General features: G+C 36.7%; 1 protein-coding gene across 1 annotated transcript in view; it reads left to right on the top strand.

The window, feature by feature from the left end:
- edil3a (EGF like and discoidin domains 3a) overlaps positions 1-16,174 on the top strand; it is a 119,840-nt gene that overhangs the window by 30,565 nt on the left and 73,101 nt on the right. The window contains exons 2-3 of the mRNA XM_086173687.1: positions 2,543-2,572; positions 13,082-13,210. Of these exons, the coding sequence (XP_086029813.1) occupies positions 2,543-2,572; positions 13,082-13,210 (159 nt within the window). The remainder of the gene's footprint in view (positions 1-2,542; positions 2,573-13,081; positions 13,211-16,174) is intronic.

Below are 16,174 nucleotides of genomic sequence, written 5' to 3'. Positions count from 1 at the left end.
TTGGGGACCACTGCTATAGAGCACTAATTAAACAATGAAAAGATGTTAAAACAAGAACACCATCAGTTAGAAATGCTACAATTTGAGTATTTTGTCCGTACTTAGAGCAATTAAATATCCTGTCCTTAATTTGGATGAAACCATTAAATATCCTGAAATCCACTTGCCCATTCTGAACCATATATGTGTGTATACAGCCTTGTACATAAATGAACACAATTTGCCATAAATAGCATGCGTGAAAGCATGAGAGTGACCACCAAAAAAAGTTCTCAAGTTTATATTATTTGGATTTGTATCATTTTTAACTGTCAATTATCACTTGTTGATAATTGACATGTAATATTTTTGTCAGCACTGTCCTTTTTTGAATGGCTAACCAGGGTGGTCACAGAATTTATCACAGATGTGTCTATAACACACTGTTGTTTTGATTTGCTTGCTTTGCAATATTACATCAACATTTTTTTGGCTATTTTAAAATGTTGTGCTTGACATTTATATTGTACTTCAGAAATGGCATCCTCTCTTTTATATACAGAGAAGTCTTAGAAAATATTACCAAACACATTTGGTATTAAGTATTCCAAAAGCTGCACTCAGTGTATTCTTTATGTGAAATACATCTTGTAAAACTTGAATCTCTTATATTTTGTTTTATGCATTCAAAGTTTGACATTATTCTTTTGATTAATTTGCTTTATGACTATAGAAAATAAAATAATTGGTTACGGTCCATTCATTCATCAAGGGTTTCTGTGTTGTAAAAACGTGATGATAGTAAGCTGCGGGGTAGAATGGGAATATGTGATTTTGACTCATCCAAGGAAAATCAACAGTTCTGGAAAGGATTTTTGTTTTTTTTTTTGTAGTGTTGTTTTGTATTCCGAACAGTATTTTATGCACTTTTACGGCCCCCCACTTCAACTCTTTGACAAACAAACGAAGAAACAAAAACTTTTATCTCTATTTTCTGTTTGTGTGCATTTACATGTGGGTGAGAAGAGTCGTCTCTTTTTCATGGCCAATTCTTGTTTAGGTCTTCCTGGTTATCCTACAGCTGCATAGAAGCCACATTATACACAGTGTACTGTATGTCCGTGGGCTGGTGCTTGTATTTCACCCCTATGGTAAGAGGAGAAGAAATGGGAGAGAGAAAATCACACTGGGTGAAGTGTGGAATGTGCTTGGTTTTGTGGATTACATTGGCCTTTGTGCATGGGAAAGTACAAAGAGGAGCCTCTGCTGCCAGACGGATGAGAGGTTGGGAAAGTGCTTTGGTTTTGACTTCTTGTGACTTCAATACAAGCTTTCAATCCTCTCACATTTAAAGCAGTGAGAAAGGCTGCGGTTTACTCCTTAATTATGTCTGTTATTCTGAACAGTGTCTAAGCGAATCATTTTCCCTTCAGTTTTTAACTGCCAAGAAAACAATTAATGGCTGCTGATGGCTGATTAAAACACACGTTCCATGGGGTGTCCTCACTTTGTCAAAACAGTGTGCTCAGTCTGTCTCATACCACATAGAAATTACATTGGCAAATAGGAAAGTTCTTAAAATCCTCTTAGAGCTGCTTGGAAGGCAAATTTATTTTCACATCCAAAACACAGAGCTGGAATGCAGTCATAAAGGAATGACGTTTGGTTTGTATGAAAGAAAATAAAAACAAATTTGATTAGATTTATACAATAGGCTTGGGTGAATTTGCTGCCGCATGAAATGGTGGCTTTTATTCTCTCCCCGACTGCTGCATGATGTATGCAGCATTAACACACTCCATATGTTAATACCTAATTAGTATTCCATATCATTGATGAAAACATGGACATGACATTGAATCATATTTTAATTAAGCCAGCTTGCTCATTGGTAGGCATTACCATTAGCGTTTTAGGAATAAAGGACATGTATATTTAATCTAATATTTACACAGACCAATGCAATGTTTGTCCATTTATCGTTCTAAACATACACACAGCATACCCTACATTACCAATTTTCATTGGCAGTACATATGAAAAAAAAAAAAAATGAAAAAAAAAAGATTTCAAATACATACATTAGCATTGTCTGTGTTGTTTTTTATCTATTGCATCAGATGCCCTTGTAATACTACATCTGTGTCCAATTTTTCTAGTGCTTTTTTGGGAACAATTTTGCAAATGCTGATGTAGATAGATGGTTTTGGTAATGATGGTAGACAAGCCAAATCTCAGCCATAGAACTGGACTGGAGCCTGGATGGGAGAGATACTGCAAGCAAGTATGCATGGCACAGGGGCTAGTCCTACATTGGTCCAGAATGATGAACACATATTAGTCAAAGGCCTCCAACTGGGACACAGTTGCATATACATGGGAGTGGCTGTTCAGAGTATATTTGCTGAGAGGATGTATAAACTAAGCGACGCTTTTATAATCAACCAAAGTAAAATTCTTAACATCCTAAAATCTGTTTTGTACGTAAGCAATAACTACCCTAAGAAAATACTAATTCTCTGTCTCTCTTTCTTCCCCTCCTCTCTTTTCTGTTTCTCAACAGGAGCAGATGGTGAGGAACCAACTTCAGCAGGTGGGGAATTTTTTATGCCTGATAACATGATTTCCATTCATATGTGTGCCTGTGTGTATGTTCAGAGAGAGAGAGAGCGAGGGGAAGTTTTAAATCTTGGCCAAGTCCTATTTCTCATTCATTACCCCAAACAGTAATTCCTGTGCCCACTCCATAGTCATGCCTCCTCTGATCAGCTGCTATTATAATATCATGTGGGTGCACATTTCATGAAGCCAGTCTTTGAAATTGAGTGACTGACGTCTGAGAATATAGGTCTGAGTTGATTCACTTTAATTTTGAACAGAATGTTGTTTCTTTCACTTTTTTTTATTGCATTATTACAAGTCATTCCCAACAAGTTAACTTCATAGTATTCTTTAAGAGTTGCATCAGTCTATCATAGCTTTACCTCGATTTATGTACAGCACAATAATGTATCCTGGAATGAAACCCATTAGAGTAAATTGCAAAGTGTGCAATGTTCATGGCCTTGGTATTTAAGTTGTTTTGGTTTTAACAAACAGAAATGAAGAAAATTACTTCATTTCGAATAATTAGAAACCAGCAATCAATTATCTTAGAATATCTAAAAACAAATTTCAGAGTAAGATAAGTTGTACTTTATTGATCGCCATCTGGGAGATTCCTTTGTCACAGCTGCGTAACAGTTATAAAATCAAAAAATAAAAAAGTCGAATAAATATGAAGAGAGACATAAATTGATAGACAGAAGACAGAGGATAGGAAGACATCCACGAATAAATAGAGAGCAACAGAAACAACAACAGCAACAACATCAAAGATAATAATGGACAACATAGAGGAACAGTAAAAGTGAAAAATATACAAACAGAACTGAACGACAGTATAAATAGAGTGATAATAGCAATGACAGGAATAAAATAAATAAACAAAAATTGGCAGGATGCGTGCGGGCTGGGACGGATAAGGATAAGAAAGACAGCAGAGTTAGGACATCACATGTGAATGGGTGAGGAAGTGAATGAGCTAAGATAGGGAGATTGTGGGAGCTACACAGTTGCACCTCAGGCTGGTCAGAGTTGTGTGCTGTCCAGACTGCTCTTCTACAGTCTGATGGCCGTGGGCACAAAGAAGCATCTGAAGCATTCAGTTCTGTACCGGGGTGGGATGAGCCGTTGGCTGAAGGAGCTGCCCATCAGCCACAGCTCGTCGTGCAGGGGGTGGGTGGGAAGGATTGTCCAGGATCGCTCCCAGTTTGTCCTTCACCCTCCCCACTGCCACAAATTGAAGATGGTCCAGGTTCAGTCTCACCACCAAGTAGGCTTTCCTCACTATCTTGTTGAGCCATAGGAATTAGTAACTTAAGACTTTTGCAAGGCATTTTCAAAAATCAGCAGCTGATTGACTAAAAATGCAATTAAACTACTCTTTGGGCTCTCTCATTTTTTTTTACTTTTCCCTTCATAAATAGATAGGTATTGTTTAGATGTGTAATCTGTATTGTATTGTGAGAAAAAAATAAGTAAAAAAATGAATTCTTTAGTGCTTTATTTATTGTCATCTAAGCCGATTAAGCTGTCAGACAGACTATCCCCTATGACCCTATCATCCTCGTCAAAATTGATATTTGTAGTATAATACACCATATCTTTGGCATAACTGGATTTCAGTTTGCATCTTTCAAGTATGACTCTTCAAAAGGCAAATGTTTATTCCATCCATACACATATCAGATACTTGCCAAACAGGAGGAGGAATTATATTCGCATCTGAAAATCAATTCAGATTACATTTGAATTGTGACCATTGACCTGGAACCGGCCTAGGACAGCTAAAAGGACAGGGAGTTGTGCAAAGCTGCACATTTGAATACAGCTTGTCATTCCTGTCATCTGCTGTTATTTTGCTGTCAGCAGATCTACATATTGTTGCCCCATATTAAAGACAAACTCGTCTTCATTTATCATTTGTGTGTACCTCTTTCTGGAGAATATTTTATTGATATTGTGATGGTTGTGCAGTTTAGACAAAGAACATCCTCTCTCTAGACCGTCGTCCAGGTGGAGGAGGAAATGTGCACAGTCTGCTGATTGTTGTCATAAAAGGATTATACAGTGAAACACGTTACCTGTATTTATCCATGCAAGGAAAGTTAGAATCCTTTCTTTATAGCTGTAAATCAATTGTGATGCAATTATATAAAATGAGATATAATTTCAATAGAGTATTTGTATTCATTAAATATTTATTTATCTAAAATTTAAATCTCGTATTGAGTTATGGGTTTATTCATACATTAAACATCACACATATCTGGAAAACTAATATTAGTAAAACATCAAAGATCCTCAAGCATAATAAAGAAACCTTTTACCTCTGCCTCAACAACCATAAAAAAATGTGTTTTCTGGAGACCACAACTGTCATATAGTCCTCCAAATTGTTACATGGACATATTTCCCATGATAAATGAAATTTTATTGTGAGGAGCTGAACAGCTGCATTTGTTAACTTTTACTTTCGAATAAAAATGGGAATTCCTACGATTCTTGGTACAATGAAAAACATACCATAAGAAGAAGAACATAAATGTACAAATGAAGTCAGTGAGTAGCTGGTGACCTTTTAGCAAAAGTAGAGCTCGACATTTGTACATATGTACCTCAAGTGGAAATAACTTATTGAATTCAAATAAGAATCATTAGTACTGAGTGAATAAACAACAAACTGTTGGCTATATGAATTTTGTTTTCACATGTTTACATTGTATGTACTCCTCCAAATAAATCAGTCGATGTAGAATTCATTTGTTACCATAATACGGTAGACCTCCACCAAGCCTGTTCAAGCTGGCTGTGTCGGATTAATTTAGTTCCTTTAATCATACGGAGTAATTGGTGCTCTTATGTACCAATTAGGTTCGGTAATACCATTAGAATCAGTAGAGAAAAAAAAAACCTTTATGAGGTGTTAAGGTGGCAAGGGCGCCCCTGTGACATTTGCCTGGCATTTAGTCTCCGTCAGAGCAGTCTCCATATCTGCCTCTCTGAGTTTGCCAAGAAGGGTGTGGATCTTGAAAGTGACCTCTTTATTTTGTATATGTGTTTGGCATATTTGAAAACAATTTGTTTTGATGCAACTTTTTTTTTTTTTTGGTCTTGATGCATTCATCTTGCTTTGTCAAATCCTAATGGACAAAAATGGTACTTGAGGCTTGGAGTCAAAGGACTCACTAAAAGCAACGCCATATAGCAGCTTGGGCACAGAGCATTAGTGTAATATTGGTAGTACACTGCCAACTTTCATCACTGGAGGTGAAGGATGGGTGCAGTGACCATGAGCCTGTGAACCACTGCAGGCATCATGTATTAAAAGGCTGGGTTAAAATAGATTTGACACAATTAGGCCATGTCAGATTTCTCTGTGATGTGGCTGACTGCACATTCAAAGCTGAAGAGTTTCAATGTAAATTTCACACTCGCAAAGCTTGAGAAGTATGCCATTTCAACCTTTTACAAAAGTGCAACAAGGTGGTTGATGGGCTGGTTTGTCAGTTTTAACTCTGAATTATGAAAACGGCGGAAAAAAATTGACCTGGAATTTACGAATGATGGTTTCACTTGAAGGGTTGCATTTCACGTTCACATGAAAAAAGAAAAAAAAGACTGGTGTAAGAAAAGGTTGGTGTAAGTGATGTGTTCTTTTAGTGGAGCCATCTTTGGAATAGGTTATGTGCTGATGCTTGTTTGTGGCTCTCAAGAGATTAGAGAGGTATCATCTGGCTCCATAACTTGACCCTCCTCAGCGGGATCAGTAGAAATCTGTATCAAGGAATGGCAATCCAGTCAGTAATGCTTCAACTGACCTCCTCATGACCCTTCTAATAATTCCAAACACATCGAGTAAATGAGCACAAGGGCAAAAACACTCACTGAGAAGGCTTTAATAGTACTGTTGACATTTTTTAGTGTTGTTTTTTTCCCTTCAGAGTTGATAACGGAAAAACCGAATGAGAACCGGAAGCTCACTACTGTAATTACACTTCTTTCAACAGTTCAAGTCACTTTTAATACCTCAACCTTTTCTGCTCCCAGAGTATAGTATAGGTGTTTGTTGTGAGTTCAAGAGTATAGTATTGTAGTATGAGCATGGTTCAAACATTTCGAACAAGCTTATATTTGTGATGGCTGTCTGTAAAGATGTAGGAGCACTTTTGTAGTCTTAACTCGGGAAATGCCATGTCTTTGTGATGGATCTAAAAGGAAACAAGGGATGCTTTCCTGTGTTTAACCGCTGGACAGGTTTTTCAGAGCTGATTGATTGGATCTTCTTTGCAGCCAGAAAAGAAATCACAGCATTCTTGCTGGACACAATACAGGCTCACATCAATCACAGAGCAGGCAATGGCTTGTGCAGTAGAGCAGCAGCTGACATTCACACAAGAAAGCTGCCAACGTTTGCCTGCAGGCATGCATCACATAGACACCCATCACACAAGTTACACATAGAGTGAAGAGAGCATCGACTGACACCCTGATGAGGTTTCCTCACAAGATGCACAATGTCCACTACCCTGCCCTTTGTGGAAAAAAAAAATGCTTTCATGTCAGTTCACTTTGATTCTTATTTGTGTGTCCAGTCATTCCTGCTGCCTCCATCATGCTCCTAAAGAAACATTTACAGAATGTACTACGGTGTTTTCAGTGAACAGTGAATTAATGAAGCAGAAGGTCTACAGACAAAAATGTAATACCATAAAAGTATTTACATTTATATGTTTTTGTATTCTGTAGTTTTTTCTTACAGCATTGTAAATGGGTCCTCCCCCTGTCTGCTTGTGCTTTCTCTGAGTTCTTCGGTTTCTTCACACAGTCTCGAAACATGCAGTAGGTCCATCTGAGACCCTGGGTTGCCCAGGAGTGTGAATGAGAGCATCAGCAATTATATAGTTTGTCTCTATTTGTGGCCATGTAACTGACTGGCAACCGATACAGGGTGGACCCTTACCTCTTGGCAGGTGCCAGCTAAAATAGGCACAAGCCTCCGTGCAACTCTGATAGCAAGATAAGCAGTATAGTTAATGAATGAATGCCAATTCATTATTTTTAGTATTTTGATTGCAAATGTAGTTGTTAAGAGTAATGTGCTACTCTTCTTAACCCTCTCAGGTTCAAATTAAGTTGTGGCGTAATTAGCTAAGTAGCATTTGGCTGTCGCAAATCTGCAACATCTGCCTGGAGAGGGTTAAGGCAATGAGCTTACAAATGCTATTTTTTCTTATTGACTAAAGGTGCAGCTAAGTTTTGAAATGAAAGAAAATGTTTTGTCATAGTATTTTTATCAATATAGATTGAGATGCTCTGAGATGCCCTGAATGGTCCCTTGACTGACTTCCATCACAGAGGGAATTTGCATCTGACATTTTCTCTGTGTGAAACCTTATACACACGTTGAGCTATGAAGCATGTTTGAGCAGTGAATAAGAAAGACAAAGAGGGAGTAAGAAGTTAAGCCATATATTACAAAGACAAGGTGAAATAACAGTAATGGGGCGCTAGGTCTTTCTAGACAAGATGTAACTTGTACCTTTTATTTTTGCTTTGCTGTTTTCTGCATCTTCATTGGAGAACAGGTCCAGTCAAAAGTCTCTATGTAAATACACCCCATGTTTTTAGAGTACTAATGTATTTAGTATCCTGTCTCTGTTGCATAATTGTCTTATATAACATGCCGTGTTGGTGCACATTTGTGAGTCTGCGTGCTAATGTAAATGATCGTGTCTATTAATATTTTTTTGTAAGCATCAGCACATTACCTTCTAAACCCATGCTGCTGTTCCATAAATTATTTAATAAGAAGCCAGAGCAAGTATGTAGGTGCCCTTTGATTTGTCAGATTGAAAACTTGAGTTTGACATTTGAGTTTGACAATCTTACTTTTGTAATCCTTGGAAAAGTTGAGGTGTAAAGTTAAGTCTCTTTTCTTTCATACACACACGCACCCACACCCACACCCACACCCACACCCACACCCACACCCACACCCACACCCACACCCACACCCACACACACCCTTTTATTAGTCTCTGTTATGTTTTGAAACAAGGATGTTGGCCACTGCTGGCCAGTTAAGGAACATCAACGTCGTCTTATTCTTCTAATGGGATCGTTTAATTCCCGATGACCGTTTTATCACCTTAAAGTATGATTGTTTAAAAATTATCATCCAGCTCCATGACGTTATATCTATAAATCATCCATTTACAAATTTGCTCTGAAATGTCACGGTCATTTTGTGTGGGAAAAGTAACCAAGATTTTACTCTCAAATATAACTGTCATTCAGGGCATTTTCTTTAAGACTTTCTCCCGCCTCTCACTCTCCCCTTGCTGCCTCCCTCCATGCTTTTTTCTGCTTTATGCACTCTCCATTACGGAGGCTGTCAGTATACCTTGGTGCAACTATAGATTGTCACGTCAAAACAGCCCTGAAAACTGTCACCCCACCAGCTCTCAAAGCAAGGCCTCTCTGAAAGCTATTATAGGTTCCTCTCTGCAACTGATTAGCGGGTGCTTTCATTATTACTGATACTGGCCAAGGCTTTGAAATGGCTTGACTTTGATAAGATTACCTCAATTTATACCACAATTACCAGAATTTCTATCCAAAAGGCTACCAATTCCAAAGAGAGAACACTTACGACCTTCTTTTTTAAATTGTCTTTACTGACTAATTTTATCAAATGTGTTTTCTAGATTTGAGAAAATCTTAACTGATTGAACAGCTGATGCAATATAAGATTCAAGGCTTTACCTATCTACTCAACCAATTTTCTGTTCATGATAATCCAGTTTTATATTTCATATGCGCTGATTTCTGATTGTATCCTGTCATTTATAGATTAAGAGCTTAAGAGCCAGTTTGGCTGTCAGCAGCAAGTTATGAGTATAAATTGTCTCAAACAGAAATTCAATCAGCAGTAAATTTTGAATAACGACACCCAATGATAAAGTCACTTTGGTTATATGGGATCTTCAGATAGGTAACGAAATGCCTTTTGCTGACCATAAGTTATCAGTTACTAGTTTAATGTCTGAAATGTCCTCAGCTTTGTCCATATTTGCATCCATTTGTCAAGTGACTTCCAAACTTTTCTCATCCAATCTCTATTTACAAAGTTTTGACAGCGACGGTGCAGTTGTTCAATTCGATGTTTAAAAGATGAGACAGGTATTGGCATCTCCTTGAGTTATGAAACCAATAACCCTGCATCAAGGTTTTGTCATTTGCATTTGGCCTTATGGTGCATATTCACAGGAGAGGTAGTAGGATAAAGCAATGTGGCAACAAGCAATAGTAATTGCTAGTGAATAAATACTGTATATGGCTCTACCATATACCTGGCTGAAGACAGGGAATTCAGTGGAGAATTATTACAGAAGTGGGACCATCGATTCATTAGTAATCACTTAAAAACTTGTTTTGTTTTCTAAACTCCCAGAGCATGAATTCAGTAGTGGGTACAAATTCTCCTAATTGTTCTACCAAATAGTGAAGAAGAAACAATGTAAATGATGAATGAGGTATTGTATAGGCTGACACTGCAAGATAGCGTATGCTGTGTAGTTATGAATATGAATGTTGGTAAATTTGTGTATGCAAATGCAGATCCAGCACTGTAAAGTAGGACCCCATGACATTGCACAACAAAAACACCCTTGATTTTCAATTAAAAGCATGCTTAACAATCAAAGGCTATTTATTGTAGAAAATGTTGATAGATTTGGGCATGTTGAAATGATTCAGAGCTCCGAAAAATATAACAGTACAGTCTTGTGTAATTGGATCATTTTGTTAGGTATAATTTCTCAAGGAAACATTTGCAAAACTAAATGCATTTCAAAATTCGAATTGGAATACTAAGTGTCTCATCTAATGACTATATATATATATATATATATATACCTATTTAATTATTTTCATTTTTAATACATACGGATCATCTGCATTTCACTGTATTTACTTGAAACAAAGCTTATACGGATCTCTTTGGTTGAAAGGAAATTTGAGTTGTGTTTATTTATAGACTTTCTGTTATCTCAACAATTGACCAAAATTATTCCATTGTAGGTAGTCAGTTATACCATTTCAAACAACTTTCTGCCTCTCACCAGACAGAGAAGAGTGTTCAGAATGGCACAAAGGCTATAACAAAGGAACGAGAGAAGCCCCGTTGACTGAGTTGAAATTTAACTGAAATTCATTCACCAAAGCCTATATGAGTAATTACAATGAAGGGTAAAAGTGAGAATCACTTATAGGTGCAAGTGTGTGGAAATGGAACCCTTGAAATGTAGCACATTTGAAAAAAAGGAGGGGGGTGATGGCCAAACAAAGAGAAAAGTAGCACTGGCAGTGAAGAAAATAACTGGTTTCTAAACAGGGTAGATGGGGAAAAAAAAAAGTTCACACCCGCCAGGTCTCCCAAGTCAAGTTGATTGCTTCTGATCAAGCGGGCTAAAGATCTGCAACAAAGAGAAACATTGTACTAGACCAACAGGATGGAGTTGTGGAGCCGCCACAGCGGTCAGTTAAATCAAACTCTATTGGTTTGCAAAGACAATCAACAGTAAGTCACCAAAAATTGTTTCAAAATAATAAGACAAAAAAAATGAAAAAGAATACACTGCAATTGTGTAAGACAATAACATTTTGGCAGCCAATACATTTCTTAGTTGAGATTTATTTTGTGTGCACGAACAAAGCTGAAATAAGTTATTTACCTGTTTCCCAAGAATTGCTCTTAAAATATGGACATGCCCACAGTCACAAATGTAATTTATTATAAACATTTCTCAGCTTTGGTTGCCACAATTTGACAGATAGAAAAAGGGACATAAATATATATATGGAAACAATGCACTATTTGCTTTTTAGGCAACCATAAACTGTACCTATTTCTATATGTTAAAGTTTTTGTATGATACGCAACCATGACACAAAGCTTTATGATAAATCATTCATGGTCATTGGCTTTGAAAATAAAAATATACAGATAGTCATTTCAAAAAAACAGTTAAATGGCAGTGCAATGGCAAATTGCAGTATTCCTTTGAAAATTCAACTTTAAAGTGAATTAGTAGTCACAGTGGGTACCAGAACTTGAATTTGAAACCGTCTGAAAGGAATTACTGTTGTTGTAGATTTTATAATCAAGTTGATTATGGTAAATTGTACAGGGAACAAGAGATAAAAAATGTACTATAGCTACAGACTTTCATTGACAAAGTTCAGGAAACTGCATTTCCATTTACACACAGGTTGTGACAGACAGATATAAGTAATCAAATAATGTTTGCTCTCTGCTAACAAGTTACTAGTGCTTCATTGAAATACAAAAGTCTGCTCAATGTAAAATCAAATTATTTGACTCCTTTTAATGACCATATTGGATTTATTTTCAAACTCAGAAAGATCCCAAGTTCACTCTGTCTTAAATTTGCAAAATGTTGGTGAAAAAAAATGTTGACAATGATTCGTAGGATTAATAGACAAATTTAAGCATAGCACCCCCATGCAAACTATAGAGCTGTTTAGCTCAATATGCTGAAAATAATTATTTCAGAATCCTTTATATCCGCTTGCATTAAAGGGGGGAATGTGCGTGTGATTGTAGCTGAATATTTCAGCACCTCTTCCTCTGTCTGACCCAGTATGGGAGGATGGATGAGCAGGTGGGATGAAATGATTACATATTCACATGGTTTTTCTTTGTTTTGTCTTAAATTAGCCTCTTTAATTCCTTTGTATCGGACCCCGAGAACTTGAGAGCCATTTCCCAGATTTCCTATTAAAATGCATTTCAAAGAACGGTGTTGTTTCTAGTACAAGGATAACTTGTAATAATTATACTTGGACTGATGACAAAAACAATAAACCCATAGTTTAACTTCGTTAAATGTTTCTATTCAGTTTTCGTACTTAGTATTCATCCAAGCACGTCCTCCTTGAGTTATTTTGTGCGCGGTTGTGCAAGTGTGCTCGGATGTGTGTCGATGTTAAGTCTTGCTCTACCTTGCTGCAAGGCCCAGTAATGGAGCCTTCCCTTCCTGGAGGGGACATATTCAATGACTTCTAGACAGTGCCTCAGGATGCCCTGAGAGCACAGAGACTAGCAGCGTTCACTGAAACTCAGCCACTCTTGCTCTCCTGTCATCCTCAGTTTTGCCTGTCAAACCATTTTTTTTTTAACATACTGTCCCTCAATGCTCTGCTTGGGGTAAATCACTCTCTTAAACTTTTTAATGCAATCTCTTATACAGTTTACAGTTCTATGGTGAGTTAATGGCGATCTGACAACATATTAAGTAGGCACTATTGTTGTATGTACAATATCTGCCTGGTTTAATTTTGTACAACATTGTATGCTCATAAATTGAAGTTTAGACGGGGTTCTTTTCCAGTGTCTCGTACTCTTATCATTATATATTCATCCCAAACGGAATCCTCAACAATTATGCTTTTTCTTTTTTTTTTTTCTACGCAGGTCCTTGCCATCCAAACCCTTGCCACAACAGAGGAACCTGTGAGATCAGTGAAACCTACAGAGGTGACACTTTCATTGGTTACATGTGCAAGTGTCCTCCAGGCTTCAGTGGCGTTCACTGCCAACACAGTAAGTTCAACTTCAGTTTTTTTTTTTTTTTTTTGTTTCATTTATGAAAATCAATCTATAAATAGTAATTTAGGCATTTGGGTTACCTAAATTAATTATTTATAACATCTGTCCCTTTTACACATTTCCATCTTGTGTGATGTAGCAGGTTTTCCAGCACAAATAATGACCTTGAAAGATGATTAAATGTTAGATCGCTGACAGGAAGTACATCACTTGTGAAAGGACAAGTTCAGCAAAATGATGGTAGGTCTAGTAGTGAAAAGAATTGCTGAACTCCCTTTCCTTTGTCGAGCATGCTCTTAACAAAGGTTATTCTTTTAGCTTTTATAGCTTTTTTCTTTCTTTGAGATAATAGATCTTCAGTAGTTTTATTTGAACGATGAAACCTCAAATGTTCTCTAAATATAATGTATAGTGTTAACACATGCAGTTAAGACCAAAGTAAATTCTTTGCAACTAATAAATCTAAATGAGCATTCATATCAAAATTAAGAAAATACGACATTAAGGCACAGGTGATGTGGGGTTTGTGTTTGAGTGTGTGTGTGTTTGTTTGTGTGCATGTACGGTCATTTCAATAAATAAGCACTTTGTAATTTATGTTTTTCAGAATTTGCCTTTTTGAAGGGGATGAAAATAACAGTTGATAATGGTCTCTAATACTTCCTATTCTTTGTTTTTAATAACATACCAATTATACAGTAAGTACCTATTAAAGTATTAAAGTTTGGTTGATGTGTCAAAGAAATCCAAAAAACACGAGATTTCCTAGTTCTTGAACACAACAAAATAGTGTCAACTGGATACAATCACTTCTTGTTGTATGAGCCTCGTAAAGTGGATTTGAAATAGGATTTTGCCGTGGATGGTAAGTCCTTTGTAAGCTATGATACACTTTATTGATGCTGCAAATTACCCACTACATGTGTTTGGATGATCACTGCAATAGCTTGCAAAGCAAATGTGCTGCTCCTAAGATATGTGCATGTAAGTAATGGGTAATGCATTACTTGTGGGTGCAAATTGTGTGTTAAGGTGATCTTTATTTCTCTGATAGAAGAAGACAAATAACAAAGGAAGTAGAGTGATCAAAACACATCCGTCCAAAATAACAGAATAATGCTAATATGTACTACAGTTGTGAAAAAAAAATCAACGTAATCATTTGGTAATGCTTTCCTTATTGAAAAAATATAAAAAGCAAAATCAAAAATCCATATTCCAATTTTACTTATGTTAGTTGATAATTTCTCATGCGTTAATTGCATTTTTGATCTCATAATTTATCTACAATTATTTTCTGAAAACAAAAGAATGTAGATGCTGACTAGAGTGATGTTCATGACAGCTAATGCATGTAGAACTAAAGAAGTCTTATGTTTTGTTTTCAATTTCACTAGATGACTCAACACCAAAAAACATAAACATATAAGCATACCAATGCTATTTATTTGTATGTTCTATTGCTCGAGTTTCCAACAAATATTGTGAGCCTTTGGTGAGCATTCATGTTTTAATTCACTTATTGTTTTTGAATAAAACTGCAGGGTTGTGCACCAATGATTTGAAAGGGGCTGAATGTATATTGGTTTTCTGTTTTTTGCTGTCAAATGCAGGAAATATGTCTGAAGGAAAGATACGGAGCCATGAATTGTTTCTCATTTGGAGACAATCATCAAATCTTGTGCTTGGATGATTCCCTCAATTAAGTGATAAACACACATAAAAATTACTCCGTTGAAACCGAAGCCGAGCAGACTTTTTTGCTGTTGCAGGTTTTATGGAAATACGACCAAAGGGAAAACAAGGGGGAAAGCTGGCTTTAGCCCCTAAAGTCGATTTTGATGAGAATAATTTGGTCCATCTTGACAGCTAGGGCTGATCAAATGATGTGGATCTAGATTTTATATGATAAATCTGATTTATTTGGATACTGCATCTTTAAACCCTAGCAGTGACCAGAATAACCTGTTTTGGAGAAATGAAAGAGAAAAGGTTCGGAAGGACCGGATGAGGACACCCGACAGTCGGTCTGCAATGCTAAAGAAAGCAACTTGAAGAGGAAAATCTACAAGTTATAGTACCAGTAAATGGTATGCTAAATACAACAAAACTGCAAAACGCACTCTTTGCGAGTGGTGTTTGTCATCCATCATCCTGACTGCAAGTCACCTCAAAAATGAAGTTACGGGTACTTCAGCAAAAAATGTTCTATGAATAAAAGACTAAGAACCCTAAAACTGGATGAATTTAACAAGTTGATAAGGAGAGTGGACAGCTTATTAAGCAGAATGATTTTAATAGGTAAGACAAAGCTTTCTAAGGTTTAAAATCATAATGTGACTATCAGTCAGCTGCGAAATTCAAATCAGTTGGGTGTGGGGCTCCTGCCTTCTGCTATTAAATTGGTAAAACCTGCTAAAATGATACATTATCGTAGATGTCCCATCACTTAGTTGCAAGAGATGAGAGGGAGCCGTTGCAATACTAATGTTCATAGCTTTACTCTGACATGTAGGTAAGGTTTAAAACATGAAATCAAATTATGAAACATCAGTCTGGTCCCCCATGCCCAGCATTCCCTTGTGTGCTATAACTTAATTAGAAAACCAAACTTTCAGGTAATATGCAATGGTTCTGGCAGTTAGTGATTGAGTTGCCCCCTTTATGGTCGCCACAAAAGTAAAAATTTCAGCAGTGATATGATGCAGCCACCGAATGTGAGAACCTGGCTTAAGACTTTGAATACTTGATTTACATCTTAGATTTAATCCAGGGCTTTGCCTAGATATTTGTTCTTGTCCCTACGCAGTACGCTGATTGAAATTATAATATGTGTAGGCCAATTGCAGCTTTTTAAAATGTTCTGTTGCTACCTCTGCGCTCTTTTTGAGCCAAATCCAATTTCACACATTTGAACATTATACTAAACACATTCACGACATATCCTGCGTGTTTGAA

This window comes from Fistularia commersonii, chromosome 26 (genome assembly GCF_037954325.1).
Source record: "Fistularia commersonii isolate RoL2024-O1a breed Wild chromosome 26, RoL_Fcom_v1.0, whole genome shotgun sequence".
Classification (NCBI taxonomy): Eukaryota; Metazoa; Chordata; class Actinopteri; order Syngnathiformes; family Fistulariidae; genus Fistularia; species Fistularia commersonii.
The sequence above is the reverse complement of the archived record's forward strand: the minus strand, read 5'-3'. Positions and strand labels throughout refer to the sequence as shown.